The sequence below is a fragment of the Neoarius graeffei genome, chromosome 6, assembly GCF_027579695.1.
Source record: "Neoarius graeffei isolate fNeoGra1 chromosome 6, fNeoGra1.pri, whole genome shotgun sequence".
NCBI classification, from domain to species: domain Eukaryota; kingdom Metazoa; phylum Chordata; class Actinopteri; order Siluriformes; family Ariidae; genus Neoarius; species Neoarius graeffei.
In genome coordinates this window covers 56,685,230-56,702,233 of record NC_083574.1, presented here as the reverse complement: position 1 = coordinate 56,702,233, position 17,004 = coordinate 56,685,230, and the positions used below count along the sequence as shown (strand labels likewise).

Below are 17,004 nucleotides of genomic sequence, written 5' to 3'. Positions count from 1 at the left end.
GTTGTTGTCCTCACACCATGACACCAGACTGGCCACCGCCCTCCTGTAGGCCATTTCGTCTCCGCCAGCGATGCGTCCTATCACTGCGGTGTCGTCTGTGAACTTCAGGAGGATGATGTCCTTGTGGGAGGCGACACAGTCGTGGGTGAACAGGGTGTAGAGGATGGGGCTGAGGACGCATCCCTGTAGGGTTCCTAAGATGCATCAAAAAAAGATTTACAATACAGAAATGTCCAGCTTCTGAAAAGTATGTGCCTTTTGGGTCGGGTGTTTGGGTCTTGACAATACCCCATAGATTCTCTCTGGCGTTCAGGTCAGGCAAGTTGGCTGGCCAATCAAGTACAGTAAAATCATGGTGGTCAAACCATTCAGTATTAGTTTTGGCACTGTGGGGAGGTGCCAAGTCCTGCTGGAAAAGGAAATTGGCATCTCTATAAAGCTTGTCAGTAGACGGAAGAATGAAGTGCTCTAAAATCTCCTGGTAGGCGGTTCTGCTGACTTTGGACTTGATAAAGAGAAGAAGAAGCAGCCTTTATCTGTGCCATGCACACTCAAGCACAGTGAAATTTGTCCTCTGCATTTAATCCATCTAAAGCAGTGAACAGTGTGTGTGTGCGCACACATACCCAGAGAAGTGGGCAGCTATGCTACAGTGCCCAGGTAGCAGTTGGGGGTTAGGTGCCTTGCTCAAGGGCACTTCAGCCCAAGGCCACCCCATGTTAACCTAACCGCATGTCTTTGAACTGTGGGGGAAACTGGAGCACCCGGAGGAAACCCACACAGGGAGGACATGCAAACTCCACACAGAAAGGCCCCCATTGGCCACTGGGCTTGAACCCAGAACCTTCTTACTGTGAGGCAACAGTGCTAACCGCTGTACAACACCAGCAGATGACATAGCACCTCCAAATCTGTGGAAACTTCACACTGGACTTCAAGCACTTTGGATTCTGTGCCTCTGCACTCTTCCTCCAGACTCTAGGACCTTGATTTCTAAATGAAATGCAAAATTTACTTTCATCTGAAAAGAGGATTTTGGACCACTGAGCAACAGTCCAGTTCTTTCTCTCCTTAGCCCAGATAAGACACTTCTGACGTTGTCTAGTTCAGGAGTGGCTTGAGCTTAGGAATGAGACAGTTGTAGCCCCTTTTCTGAAGACATCTGTGCATGGTGGCTCTTAATGGATGTATCCATCCATCCATTATCCGTAACTGCTTATCCTGTACACGGTCGCACACAAGCTGGAGCCTATCCCAGCTAACTATGGGCGAGAGGTGGGGTAGACCCTGGACAAGTCACCAGATCATCGCAGGGCTGACACAGAGACAAATGACCATTCATGCTCACATTCACACCTACGGTCAATTTAGAGCCACCAATTAGCCTAACCTGCAGGTCTTTGGACTGTGGGGGAAACCGGAGCACCCAGAGGAAACCCATGCAGACACGGGGAGAACATGCAAACTCCACACAGAAAGGCCCCCGTCAGCCACTTGGCTCGAGTCCAGAACCTTCTTGCTGTGAGGCGACAGTGCTAACCACTACACCACCGTGCCACCCCACATTAGATGGATGAGAGATAACTGGAATGCGCTTTATGCATATGATTTTAGAAATCAGGGACTGATAGATAGGAGCTACAGTGGTGCTTGAAAGTTTGTGAACCCTTTAGAATTTTCTATATTTCTGCATAAATATGACCTAAAAAATCATCAGATTTTCACACAAGTCCTAAAAGTAGATAAAGAGAACCCAGTTAAACAAATGAGACAAAAATATTATACTTGGCCATTTATTTATTGAGGAAAATGATCCAATATTACATATCTGTGAGTGGCAAAAGTATGTGAACCTCTAGGATTAGCAGTTAATTTGAAGGTGAAATTAGAGTCAGGTGTTTTCAATCAATGGGATGACAATCAGCTGTGAGTGGGCACCCTGTTTTGTTTAAAGAACAGGGATCTATCAAAGTCTGATCTTCACAACACATGTTTGTGGAGGTGTATCATGGCACAAACAAAGGAGATTTCTGAGGACCTCAGAAAAAGTGTTGCTGATGCTCATCAGGCTGGAAAAGGTTACAAAATCATCCCTAAAAAGTTTGGACTCCACCAATCCACAGTCAGACAGATTGTGTAAAAATGGAGGAAATTCAAGATCATTGTTACCCTCCCCAGGAGTGGCCGACCAAGAAAGATCACCCCAAGAGCAAGGCGTGTAATAGTCGGCGAGGTCACAAAGGACCCCAGGGTAACTTCTAAGCAACTGAAGGCGTCTCTCACATTGGCTAATGTAAATGTTCATGCGTTCACCATCAGGAGAACACTGAACAACAAATGGTGTGCAGGGTTGCAAGGAGAAAGCCAATGATGTCCAAAAAGAACATTGCTGCTCGTCTGCAGTTTGCTAAAGATCACGTGGACAGCCAGAAGGCTATTGGAAAAATGTTTTGTGGACGGATGAGACCAAAATAGAACTTTTTGATTTAAATGAGAAGCGTTATGTTTGGAGAAAGGAACACCCTGCATTCCAGCATAAGAACCTTATCCCATCTGTGAAACATGGTGGTGGTGGTAGTATCATGGTTTGGTCCTGTTTTGCTGCATCTGGGCCTGGATGGCTTGTCATCATTGATGGAACAATGAATTCTGAATTATACCAGCTAATTCTAAAGGAAAACGTCAGGACATCTGTCCATGAACTGAATCTCAAGAGAAGGTGGGTCATGCAGCAAGACAACGACCCTAAGCACACAAGTCGTTCTACTAAATAATGGTTAAAGAAGAATAAAGTTAATGTTTTGGAATGGCCAAGTCAAAGTCCTGACCTTAATCCAATTGAAATGTTGTGGAAGGACCTGAAGCGAGCAGTTCATGTGAGGAAACCCACCAACATCCCAGAGCTGAAGCTGTTCTGTACAGAGGAACGGGCTAAAATTCCTCCAAGCCGGTGTGCAGGACTGATCAACAGTTACCGGAAACATTTAGTTGCAGTTATTGCTGCACAAGGGGGTCACACCAGATACTGAAAGCAAAGGTTCACATACTTTTTCCATTCACAGATATGTAATATTGGATCATTTTTCTCAATAAATAAATGACCAAGTATAATATTTTTGTCTCATTTGTTTAACTGGGTTCTCTTTATCTACTTTTAGGACTTGTGTGAAAATCTGATCATGTTTTAGGTCATATTTATGCAAAAATATAGAAAATTCTAAAGGGCTCACAAACTTTCAAGCACCACTGTAATTTCATGTAGCTGAGGTTAATTCACCATAGTTTTACCCAACTTTGATGAATATGGACTAATCCTGGTGTTCTAATGCATCTGTGTAGATTGGAGTAACAGACCCTGGAGACCAAAAGAAACTTCTTAAAGCAATTCATGAGATTCACCTTGACAGAGTGGATCTGGACACCTTGACCCAGCTTGACAACATAGACAGTGGGTAAGATCCCAACTTGTGTACTCCTGTTTAGAGATGGTTATGGATAATTGGCTCTGTGATTAATTGTCTAGCAGCCGATTAGTCATTTGCACATTAATAACCATATGATGTTTTTGGTACAGCAAAAGTTTATAATTCATTAATTTACTCGTCTTTAGTAAGAGCGGAATTCATCTTTACTACACAGATAGTAACTTGAGTTTAGGATTGAGCTGTGAGGCATCCAGTCTGTGTTAGCTATTGAAATGCTATCTATTATGTCCACACTCATTTAAAAAAAAAAAAGTTTAAAATGTATCTGGTCAGATTTACATGACCAATTAATTATACAGACCTTCATACAAGCCTTAGTCAGTCAACTCATCAGACAACCCACTCGTAGATTTTGTACTAATGAAATATGTACGATTGTTATTGTTTCTCTTCTGTATGTGACCTCTCTGCGTTTAATCTTGGGCTGAGACACTCCGAGTCTATCTTCAGACCAAAAGGAAAATGTACTCATAGACTTGAACTCCACCTTTATGGCATCTAGTAAGATTCCCATTGTTTGAAGTTAGGAAGACCCACTGTATCCACAAGGTTTCCAGACAAACCTGTCTTAATGGTTTAAGCTCTAATAATGATTTGTGAAGTGAGGAATGAGTGAGTGCGGGTTCTCCAAGCTCATGGTTTGACAGATGGTCCTGAGCGGTTTGCGCATATGCCATGGGTTACCTTAACGAAGCTAATCAATCTGTGATTTTCTTTATTCAGAGCTAAGGGGCTTCCCTGAGGGCATGGGGTCATCCAGTAAATTCCACATTTAATCCTGTCCTGATAGGTAGTCTATAAACACACAGTAAAGGCATGTCGGGTTACACTGAAATCCATGGCAAGGCTTGATTTCCTGGGTAATGGGATGTGCAAGAACACATACTTTGTCATTTTAAGTGTGTATAATACATGATTGGACATGTCATTTCCCTGTAGTAATTTAGAATATTTAATTCTGCAGTGAATTTTAAAAAAAATTAAAAAAAAAAGGTAAAATGACGCCAAACCAAAAACTTTTACTTGATAGATTGAATTCAGGAACATTGCTACGAAAGGTGGATTTTTGGATCATTGCCTGACTGTAAGATGATGGATCTGCTCATAGTGTGTGTTGGCACAGTGGCTCTTACCAGCCACTTAGTCATCTGGCACAATCCCGTCTCTCATTTGGTCAAAGAAAAACTAACAAAGCAACACTCTGAGCCATCTCTTCATTCTGGTGGAGATAGTAACTCCAGAGGGTTTGACAGTGTTTACCACAGCCTCTGACAGACTGTTAGGAGAAGAAAACGGCTGCCTGGAGAGATTCTCTGTTAAGATAGAGCTATCAGCATTACTTGGTCTGTCAGCCATTACAGGGGTTTGACATGCTAAGTGATGGAAGACGTGCTTCAAGAATTCAATCACCAAATGATGCTACACATCATCGAGAAAGTATTTGCATCGATTTGCAAGATTAGCGCTTAATATTGCTTGAAGTTATTGGAATGGTTTTGTATTTTTAGAAACATGTTCCACAATCCTCATAACACTTAATAATGGGTGATGCTAAAAATGAACAGCATTGTGCACACTCTAGCTCTCTTCGTTTACAAGCTCAGATTCTCATTCTGTGTGTTATTCACTAATGCCAGGTTTTGCGTCTGTGTTTTTATTTTGCAGGAGTGAGGAGCTATATAATTTTTTGATCAGCCTGAGGCAACAGTGTTGTTACTTAACCGAGACGGTGCAGGATGTCATTAGCAGGTTCCCCCACAGCACCTCACAGGTTTGCATACACACGCTCACTTAAGACTTCCATTTCCTTAATAATAACCAAGCCCATTGTGTAGCATAACCCTTACAATCAAAACCAGCCTTTCTAATTCGTAGCAGAAAACGGGAACAAAAAATGATCTGGAACATGGTTTAAAGGTTTAACATTAGGCAGCCATCAAATATTAATCATCAAATATACCGTGCACCGAGAGGCTCCAGTTGAAATTATGGATTCTCTGAGGTGACTGGCATAGTACTATTTTCTGAGGAGTGCCGAAGAAATTAGCACTGTGCCAGTCACTGAAGAGAATCCATGATTACCGGAGCCTCAGTGCACGGTATATTAGCTTTATATCCCTCATCAAAAAATTCCAAACTGTGTTAAGATTGAATCTCAGCATAAACTCCCTGGACGCAGCCATCTTTTTGTTTACGTTGGCATGACCTTCGACCTGCACATGTGCAGTGTACCATGCTATCGCCTGCATCACTAGGCATGATCATGATACGTAAATCTACACACACACACACACACACACACACACACACACAAATGTTCGCGGCGCCACAGCTGTGACTCGAGTCGGCCGTATGGTATAGCTTGAAATTGTGACGTCAGTTCATAGTACATCCAGGATATTCCATGATTGACTCACACCATATCCTTTTTATCCCCCGCTGGCTGAAAGGGCCCGAAGGGGGATTATGTCGTCGCGACGTCCATCCGTTTGTCCATCCCAGGAGAGGTGTTGTCCTCTGAAATCAACTCCCCTCACAATTTTTGGAGGAATTTCATGAAACTTGACAAAAGGCATTGTTATACAGTATGTCGGTACTATGCGTATTGCACTTTTGTTCAGTTCAGTCACATTTTACCAGAGTTGTGGCCCTTGATTAACAACCTTGTATTTTCACAATTTCATGAAGGTGTGCTTGCCTTCTGACATCAACTCCTCTCACAATTTTTGGACGAATTTCTCGAAGCTTGGCAAAAGGCCCTGTTATATGATGATAATACGCATATTGCGATTTAATTTAATTTGTGAAAAATTTTACCAGAGTTTTTCCCCTTGATTAAATAACTTGTATTTTGACAATTTCATGAGGGTGTACGTTCTTCTGAAATCAACTCCTCTCACAATTTATGGAGGAATTTCACCAAACTTGGCAAAAGGCTTTGTTATATGATAGTTATACGCATATTGAAATTTCGTTTAATTTGGGCAAATTTTACCAGAGTTATGCCCTTGATTATTAACAAACTTGTACTTTGGCAATTTCATCCAGGTGTGCTTGCTTTCTGAAATCAGCTTCCCTCTCAATTTTTATTAGCCCCTGCTGGCTGAAAGGCCCGAAGGGGGATTGTCATGGCAATGCCCGTCCATCCCAGGAAGGGTACTCATCTTCTGAAATCAACTCCCCTCACAATTTTTGGAGGAATTTCATGAAACTTGACAAAAGGCATTGTTATACAGTATGTTGGTACTATGCGTATTGCACTTTTGTTCAGTTCAGTCACATTTTACCAGAGTTGTGGCCCTTGATTAACAACCTTGTATTTTCACAATTTCATGAAGGTGTGCTCGCCTTCTGACACCAACTCCTCTCACAATTTTTGGACGAATTTCTCGAAGCTTGGCAAAAGGCCTTGTTAATATGACGGTAATACGCATATTGCAATTTAATTTCGTTTGTGAAAATTTTACCAGTTTTGACCCTTGATTAAATACCTTGTACTTTGACAATTTCATGAGGGTGTACGTTCTTCTGAAATCAACTCCTCTCACAATTTATGGAGGAATTTCACCAAACTTGGCAAAAGGCTTTGTTATATGACAGTTATATGCATATTGAAATTTCATTTAATTTGGGCAAATTTTACCAGAGTTATGCCCTTGATTATTAACAAACTTATACTTTGGCAATTTCATCCAGGTGTGCTTGCTTTCTGAAATCAATTCCCTCACAATTTTTATTATCCCCTGCTGGCTGAAAGGCCCGAAGGGGGATTATGTTGCAGTGATGTCCGTCCATCCCAGGAAGGGTACTCACCTTCTGAAATCAACTCCGCTCACAATTTTTGGAGGTATTTTACGAAACTTGACAGGATTCTTTGTTATATGTCAGTAATACGCGTATTGCAATTTCGTTCAATTCAGTCGCATTTTACCAGAGTTATGGTATAGTTGCTAGTGGGGGATATTGTGCTCTCGGAGCACACTCGGGGGGTTTTTTTTGTTTGTTTGGGTTTTTTTTTTTTTGACATCACAAGATACAGTACATTGCTTAATCTATGGTGGAACTATTTTATGTCACTTGAGCCATCTTTGGCCAATCCCTGCATGGGAATTTTTTTGATGAGGGATATAATACTTAATATTTAGCCACTCTAGGTAAGGTGCATATTTGTCTGTCGTTAAAGATGTGGTTCCGATATTTTATGTATTCCTAAATCAAATGGACTGGCATCTGTCTTAAGGGATTAACAACAAAATTCTCTTCATAAATAATGTAGATGAATTGTGTTGGAATTGAATTTTGTTGTAGTTTTTTTTTCATTGCAAAGCACTGGTTTCTTGTAAAATCAATGTTTTTACATGGATTTATACCAAAACAAATTTTCTTGCTAATTAGAGTATTTTCATAGATTTTTTTTTTTTAAAGTACATCACTCTCATTTCTGGCTTCCTATCTAACCTGTAAAATGTTTTTGTTTTGTTTTTTCCATATAGCTTCTATAATTTCAAACAAATTTTTATCGACCGTTTTCCTATGATGAACCACTTTTTCAAAGTTTATTTGATCCGGCAGCTAGTTCTGACGTGGGATCCAAAGAAGGAGGCTCAGGCCATATGCACAGAGCTAGTGGCTCAGACCGGAGACCTGCAGAAAGAAGTGGTCTGTCTCAGGGACCTCCTCAGCAAGGTCAGCAGCATTTTCACATTTCTTTGTATAATCTGTCTAAATTGAGAATCCACTCCGGACAGCGTGTGATGGCCAAAACCTTCGCAGCTCATAACTCAGAAGCAGTGCAGTCTCGTACAGAGAATTGGAGCGTAGAGGGCAGCCAGCGTGCCCTCTCTGTCAGGCTGGAATCTGACAGTGAATGGAGGCCATGTGCTGAGAGAAGACCCAATCAGTGTAGTTTATCTTATCTTCTAACTCTCTTCAGGGAGAGAGCCAAGCATTTCTACAGGTCTCCCCAATCCCACCACAGTTGAGTTGGTATAGGAAAACCCACGAGATGGTTCTTGCATGAGGAACTTGATGTCCCTTATTGGTTCACTTCTTAATTAACCTCTTTATTTAGTCAGCTGTATGGAATCATTTTTCAAAGATTAGACCGTTCAAAAAAACCCTTAGTTATTACAATAAAAGTAAAACACTTTTTTTTTTTTTTTTTCCAGGTTTTGGAAAGGTAATTGATATTTTGTGACATTGCTAAAAGAATATAGAAATGGCTCTCAGATCCCTCTGTGAAGCTCCTTGTTATTCCCTTTTTTGAAGCTTCTGGATTATTCCAATCATGCGTATCTTTTCATTTCCACAACCAGCATATCTGATTCAGCTTCGATGTTCATTAGCTAGACCAGGTGTTCTGACGTAGAATTTAGTAAATAAGATTGCAATGACAAACACCAGTGTCTTCTGAAAATGGCTGACACACTTTGACACGGAGTAAAGAGTATCTTTTTTAAATAAGGGTTTTTTCCTGCTCCGTTTTCTAACAGTTTGGTTATTTTGCAAATTTCTAAGCCACTAGCTAGCACTCACCTGTCACACAACAGCTGCCAAACAAGAAAGCCCAAACTAGACGTTCAAGAAGTGACAAACTGTCATAAAGGTGACAGAAAAGCATTTGCGTGATTGTTGGGAGATGGCTAGTTTGAATTTTGCACATCCCACAATCATTTGTGGTTGGCAGAGCCTAATTGGAGCTGTAAAAAAATGATTGAGTGTTTCTTAAACTATTTTATTGATATAATAGAAAACATGAGGTCTCATTTTACTAGCCCTGTTATAGACCCCCCCCCTCCCCGTCAGGCATGCACAGACACTTTTAAAGGGGAACTGAAGTCATTTTTAACCTTGCTTTATTTCTTAATTAACGTGTTATTCAATTACGCTTTCGGTTTTAGTAACTTTATATCGTGACTCGTCTTGGCAACTAATTGCAATTAAATATTATACTTATCACCCTGTTTGGTTTTTAGCCATGCTGAATTTAGCTCGTTTGATCCATGGCAGGCGTCACTTATCCACGAGACTTGTGCGAGACTTTGAAACATGAAGTGTCAGCCAGGTGTCAGTGCCGCCATTTTGAAAACTGTTTTCCAAACGAAATATTGCACAAAAGTGAGTTTAAATGACGATTACTGCCTACTTTTTCAAACTTTCCTGATTGCTATCAAAACAAACAAAATTTCCGGCTTGATTACATCAGCATTCGAAAGAGGGCGCGCGCGTCTTTTGACAACATTGGTAGACGCCGGTCACTTTCCCTGTGTCTGAAATCGCTCCCTGCTCACTATATAGGGCACTTTTTTTTTTTTTTTAAACTCTGATTTTAAATTTGACAAACACACACTGTCGTTAGGGCTAGCTTCTTCTAACTTGGGACAATTTCAAAAATGAATCATACCTCTCGCCCCAGAACAGGGAAAAACTTGTTCATGCTTTTATTTCATCTCACTTAGACTACTGTACACTGTACACTGGGATCAGTAAGTCAGGCTTAGCCCACCTACAGCTAGTCCAAAATGCTGCTGCACGGTTTTAACTGCTACACAGAAGAGGGACCGCATTACTCCTGTCTTGGCCTCCCTCCACTGGCTCCCAGTTCAGTACAGGATCCAGTTTAAGATTGTATTAGTCATTTTTAAAGCGTTGCATTAAATAGCTTCTTCTTGTCTAGCTGATTTACTAACTCCACTTACTGCACCAAGATCGCTGAGGTCCTCTGACCCGCTTCTTTTATACACCCCAGGGTCACGGTTGAAGGGTGACCGTATATTTGCAGTGGCAGCACCGAAGCTGTAGAATGATTTACCGTTGCACATTCAGTGTTCCTCTATAATTTCACTCCTCTTCAAATCCACACTCAAATCCCTTTTGTTTTCACTTGCAGTTGAAGTATTTTAAATGTACGACTGCAATCTGTAAATCTGTGCTGGCTTTCTGCCTCTTATCATTTCTTTATTATAATGGTTTTATCATATTTTATTGGTTTTATCTAATTTTTTGTAGCATTTTTGGTATTGGTTTTTGGTGGCACGGTCGTGTAGTGGTTAGCACTGTTGCCTCACAGCAAGAAGGTCCGGGTTCGAGCCCAGTGACTGACGAGGGCCTTTCTGTGCGGAGTTTGCATGTTCTCCCCGTGTCCGCGTGGGTTTCCTCCGGGTGCTCCGGTTTCCCCCACAGTCCAAAGACATGCAGGTTAGGTTAACTGGTGACTCTAAATTGACCGTAGGTGTGAATGTGAGTGTGAATGGTTGTCTGTGTCTATGTGTCAGCCCTGCGATGACCTGGCGACTTGTCCAGGGTGTACCCCGCCTTTCGCCCGTAGTCAGCTGGGATAGGCTCCAGCTTGCCTGCGACCCTGTAGAACAGGATAAAGCGGCTAGAGATAATGGATGGATGGGTGGTATTGGTTTTTATGATTTTATAATTGTTTTGTAGGTGTGTTGTGCCACAGAACAGACTGTGTACGTATGGTGCATGTTGGTTTTATGCCTTTTATTATGATTTTATGTAGTATGTGAAACACTTTGGTCAGCATGGCTGGAGTTAAAGTGCTGTATAAATAAAGTTGACTTGACTACTCTCTCCCCTGTTGGGTAGAGGAACACTAGCCAGTCATGTACGTCTGTGAGTTCGTTTGTGAGGGTAAGTATCATCCCCTCCATGTTCAGCTACACTATGATGTTGCATAAGCAAAAGATGTAGTTGTAGTGCTGCTCGTGTCTTGGGATGACCCATGTTTGTGCTCACCCTGCCTGACTTTTAGCTGTTGTGTGATCTGGGAGAGTTGGCCAGTGGGTGGGAAATAACAATGACCAAACTGGGAGAAGAAAAGATACAGGAGAGAAAAATGCAATGGAAGACAAAAAAACCTGCATCTGGAAGGTTATCTCGTAGGATGACTTATGAATAAGAACAGCAAATCAGCAGAGATGCCAGTATGCTAAATACTATAAAGCTTGGTGCAGCAACTGGGGGATGAAGGTCCAATGATTCAGGAGTCCACATTTCAGTTTCTTAATTCCGATTGTCACGAATAAGACAAAAGAAGAGCTGATGAGAAGTATATTGTGCGTCTGTTCTGTTCTGGCATTGTCTGGGGTGCATTCCAGTCAGTGCTGTATGGGATCTTGTCAGAAGCAATGGAATGATGAATACTGAAGGATATAAACAGATTACAATTCATTATGCTATACATTTGGAAAACAGAAAAAAGGGCTGGCTGGTAAAAACCTTGCTGTCAGCATTACACCTGTAACCCAGATGCATTGCATAGGACATGCTGTTTATGTATTTAAGCTCATTTTCAAGTCCATTGTCATTTGCACTGAGCGACACATTCTGTTAAAGGAGAACTGAAGTCATTTTTAAACTTGCTTTATTTCTTAACGTGTTATTCAATTACGTTTTCAGTTTTAGTAACCGTATATCGTGACTCGTCTTGGCAACTAATTGCAATTAAATATGATACTTATCGGCCTATTCGGTTTTTAGCCATGTTGAATTTAGTTCGTTTGGTCCGCGGCAGGCGTCACCTTTATCCGTGCGATCTTCACGAGACTTGTGTGAGACTTCGAACCGTGAAGTGTCAGCCAGGTGTCAGTGCCGTCATTTTGAAAACTGTTTTCCAAACAAAATACTGCACAAAAACGAGTTTAAATGACTATTACTGCCTACTTTTTTCAAACTTTCCTGATCGCTATCAAAACAAAACTTCCGGCTTGATTACGTCAGCATTCGAAGGAGGGCGCGTGCGTCTTTTGACAACATTGGCGGATGTTGGTCGCTTTGATTTCCGCTGCACGTTTTACTTCCGTCCTATGAAGTCTCACACACGTCTCAGCGAATCTCGTTTACGGCCATCGCTTTGACATATGGACTGATATTTTATTTCAAACACTCAACTTGCTATAGCAGTGACAAAATGGCTATCAAAAATGCATTCCTATGTTTAATAAAATGAGAGAGAATTTTGGTAATAAAAAAAATTGCCTTTAGTTCACCTTTAAACATGACAAGATTTCAGAAAACATTTCATCGAATGAATATTGACGAAAACATTAGACCAATGATTGTGACTGCCCATTTTAACTTTGTGATGCTCTCCTTTAGATGGATCCCAGTGATTACACCTTCAATCCTCCTTTGCCTCGTTCCCACACCAGCAGGAGGAGACGAGTTATAAAGAAGCTTGCAGTGGCTGTGCTTGGAGCAGGATTGCTACTGCTGTTGTCTCAAGCAAGACACTTCAAAACCTACATCTGAGAATTATTCTCTTTTTTCTGTTTTGTTGCCATCAGTGTTTTGCCTTTCCATTATTACTTTTATTATCTCTTATTGTTACCTGCTTGTAAATAGTTTTTCCTCAGAGTTGTGAATGATAGATTATGATGGCTTGCTTTATGTTGACTATGCAGTTGAGTTGATCAAGGCGATCACAGGCTTTTCGTTCTGAATAACCATTTTGCGCCACCTCGTTAAAATTCTTTCCACTTAATGTTGCAATCATAAGTTGACTCAAATATGTCCTTGCGTTCATAAACTTTATTTTGACTGCCTTGTGGATGTAATGGTCATTATTAAACCATGTTTTTGTATGTTTGTTTTCTGGGATGTAGCAGAGAATGCATATACAAGCTGCTGTCTATGGTGCTGAAATGCCTTTTATTTGTTAACTAAAAACATGTTTGATTTCTCCAAACCATTTTTCCGTTCATTTTCACACACCTCTCCCTCCCTTTACTTATTTCCACTTCTATCTAAAGGTAAATTTTTGGCTTTATTTTAAAATAAATTACCTATGATGGAAATGTATTTATACTTCTAGAGCTCTCGGGTAGAGCCAGCAAGGATGCTGAAGCTCGTAAGAAATTTACCAAACTCCTCATGTGTAAAAACATGACTAAGTTTTGAAGAGAGGAGCATCTTCACAGTGCAGTGCATTCCTGTCCCATCATCAGCATTGTTGTTTTAAAATGTCTGTGTAGCTTGTGTCTAGCTTCAATATACAGGGGGCTGCAAAAGTAGGTATACAGTAAGGATTATTCCAGTATTACCAGTATTCTAATAGTGGTGCTAGGTTTTATTTAATACTAGAATTCATTAAAAGATAAGGTTTTTGCATGCAAGCCACGTTCTGTTGATGCCATGATTCAGTTCATATGGGAGGCTTGCCAGGAAATTGATGCTGATAAACACCTTTGTGCCAGAGTGTGCATGGTGTCCACATGCACACTCTGGCACAAAGTGGAGTGTGTGAATGCCAGGGGCAAATAGTTTGAACATTTGAGGGATGAATATGTTTATTATTGATATGCTTGTATAATGGCGGCACAGTGGTGTAGTGGTTAGCGCTGTCGCCTCACAGCAAGAAGGTCCGGGTTCGAGCCCCGTGGCCGGCGAGGGCCTTTCTGTGTGGAGTTTGCATGTTCTCCCCGTGTCCGCATGGGTTTCCTCCGGGTGCTCCGGTTTCCCCCACAGTCCAAAGACATGCAGGTTGGGTTAACTGGTGACTCTAAATTGACCGTAGGTGTGAATGGTTGTCTGTGTCTATGTGTCAGCCCTGTGATGACCTGGCGACTTGTCCAGGGTGTACCCCGCCTTTCACCCGTAGTCAGCTGGGATAGGCTCCAGCTTGCCTGCAACCCTGTAGAACAGGATAAAGCGGCTAGAGATAATGAGATGTTTGTATAATTAATAAAATAACGTTTTGTGCAAACGTTTTGTTTTTCATTACTGTATACCTACTTTTGCAGCCCCCTGTATAGCTTTTCTCATGGACTGCCATTAGCCTTTCTGTACACTTGTTCTCAGTCATTACCAGTACAGTAATGCTTCAACAATCTATAAGTCTGGATGGAGTTACGATGCCAGACAATTAGCCCCACTACCTTGCTTTAGCTTAAAGACTACCACAAAGGCAGTGTATTGTGCAGTGACGGTGTTGGTTGGCTTGCCTGAGTTATTGGTGGTGTGAATTATGTCCTGTTTCACCACACACACATAATAAAAACTAATATACTAATTCAGCTTACATTAGCACTACCTGAACACCTTGAGAATATACAGTGGTGCTTGAAAGTTTGTGAACCCTTTAGAATTTTCTATATTTCTGCATAAATATGACCTAAAACAACATCAGATTTTCACACAAGTCCTAAGAGTAGATAAAGAGAACCCAGTTAAACAAATGAGACAAAAATATTATACTTGGTCATTTATTTACTGAGGGAAATGATCCAATATTACATATCTGTGAGTGGCAAAAGTATGTGAACCTTTGCTTTCAGTATCTGGTGTGACCCCCTTGTGCAGCAATAACTGCAACTAAACATTTCCGGTAACTGTTGATCAGTCCTGCACACCGACTTAGAGGAATTTTAGCCCGTACCTCCGTACAGAACAGCTTCAACTCTGGGATGTTGGTGGGTTTCCTCACATGAACTGCTAGCTTCAGGTCCTTCCACAACATTTTGATTGGATTAAGGTCAGAACTTTGACTTAGCTTTTCCAAAATATTAACTTTATTCTTCTTTAACCATTCTTTGGTAGAACGACTTGTGTGCTTAGCGCCATTGTCTTGCTGCATGACCCACCTTCTCTTGAGATTCAGTTCATGGACAGATGTCCTGACATTTTCCTTTAGAATTTGCTGGTATAATTCAGAATTCATTGTTCCATCAATGATGGCAAGCTGTCCTGGCCCAGATGCAGCAAAACAGGCCCAAACCATGATACTACCACCACCATGTTTCACAGCTGGGATAAGGTTCCTTTGCCGGAATGCAGTGTTTTCCTTTCTCCAAACATAATGATTCTCATTTAAACCAAAAAGTTCTATTTTGGTCTCATCCGTCCACAAAACATTTTTCCAATAGCCTTCTGGCTTGTCCACATGATCTTTAGCAAACTGCAGACAAGCAGCAGTGTTCTTTTTGGAGAGCAGTGGTTTTCTCCTTGCAACCCTGCCATGCACACCATTGTTGTTCAGTGTTCTCCTGATGGTGGACTCATGAACATTAACATTAGCCAATGTGAGAGAGGCCTTCAGTTGCTTAGAAGTTACCCTGGGGTCCTTTGTGACCTCGCCGACTATTACACGCTTTGCTCTTGGAGTGATCTTTGTTGGTCGGCCACTCCTGGGGAGGGTAACGATGGTCGTGAATTTCCTCCATTTGTTCACAATCTGTCTGACTGTGGATTGGTGGAGTCCAAACTCTTTAGAGATGGTTTTGTAACCTTTTCCAGCCTGATGAGCATCAGCAACACTTTTTCTGAGGTCCTCAGAAATCTCCTTTGTTCATGCCATGATACACTTCCACAAGCATGTGTTGTGAAGATCAGACTTTGATAGATCCCTGTTCTTTAAATAAAACAGGGTGCCCACTCACACCTGATTGTCATCCCATTGATTGAAAACACCTGACTCTAATTTCACCTTCAAATTAACTGCTAATCCTAGCAATTCACATACTTTTGCCACTCACAGATATGTAATATTGGATCATTTTCCTCAATAAATAAATGACCAAGTATAATATTTTTGTCTCATTTAACTGGGTTCTCGTTATCTACTTTTAGGACTTGTGTGAAAATCTGATGATGTTTTAGGTCATATTTATGCAGAAATATAGACAATTCTAAAGGGTTCACAAACTTTCAAGCACCACTGTATGTAATAAAGCCCAATCATATGTGTCATTCAACTGATTAGTTGAATTAGGTATGTTGGGAGTAGAGATAACACTAAAATATGCAGGTTTGAGGGAATTTCGATCAGTATGGTCAATTTCAGGAAGTATGATTCGAGACCAGTTCTGTTTGTCAGTTGCCCTATATCCCTGGTTTGATGTGGCCATTTCTAAAGGTTTTACAGATAAATTCCTATAGCTTATTAGAATACATATTTCCTTTTCTTTTGGTCAGAAGAAGAGCTGCCAAGAAGCCTTTATTCGTCTCATGTACATTCAAGCACAGACTTAAGCACACAGTGAAATTTTACCTCTGCATTTAACCTATCTGAAGCAGTGAACACACATACCCAGAACACTGGGCAGCTACGCTACAGTGCCCAGGGAGCATTTGGGAGTTAGGTTCTTGCTCAATGGCATTTCAGCCCAACCTCAGGCCATGTTAACCTAACTGCATGTCTTTGGACTGGGGGCAAAACCAGGGAGATATGCAGACACGGGAAGAACATGCAAACTCCACACAGAAAGGCCTCTGTTGACGCGAATCCAGAGCCTTCTTGCTGTGAGGCAACAGTGATAACCACTACACCACCGTGCCGCCCCAAGTAAAGTCTGTCTGAAATTCACAGTGAGTGTTCTGGCATTGTCTCATTTCACTATCTCTAGCCGCTTTATCCTGTTCTACAAGGTCGCAGGCAAGCTGGAGCCTATCCCAGCTGACTACGGGCGAAAGGCGGGGTACACCCTGGACAAGTCGCCAGGTCATCACAGGGCTGACACATAGACACAGACAACCATTCACACTCACACTCACACCTACGGTCAAT

General features: G+C 41.4%; 1 protein-coding gene across 1 annotated transcript in view; it reads left to right on the top strand.

Annotated features, from left to right (window-relative positions):
- Nucleotides 1-12,752, top strand: part of asz1 (ankyrin repeat, SAM and basic leucine zipper domain containing 1) — a 62,584-nt gene extending 49,832 nt beyond the window's left edge. Inside the window, exons 10-13 of the mRNA XM_060922967.1 lie at nucleotides 3,340-3,452; nucleotides 5,151-5,256; nucleotides 8,058-8,171; nucleotides 12,600-12,752. Coding sequence (XP_060778950.1) covers nucleotides 3,340-3,452; nucleotides 5,151-5,256; nucleotides 8,058-8,171; nucleotides 12,600-12,752 — 486 coding nt within the window. The remainder of the gene's footprint in view (nucleotides 1-3,339; nucleotides 3,453-5,150; nucleotides 5,257-8,057; nucleotides 8,172-12,599) is intronic.
- Nucleotides 12,753-17,004: the final 4,252 nt, after the last annotated feature.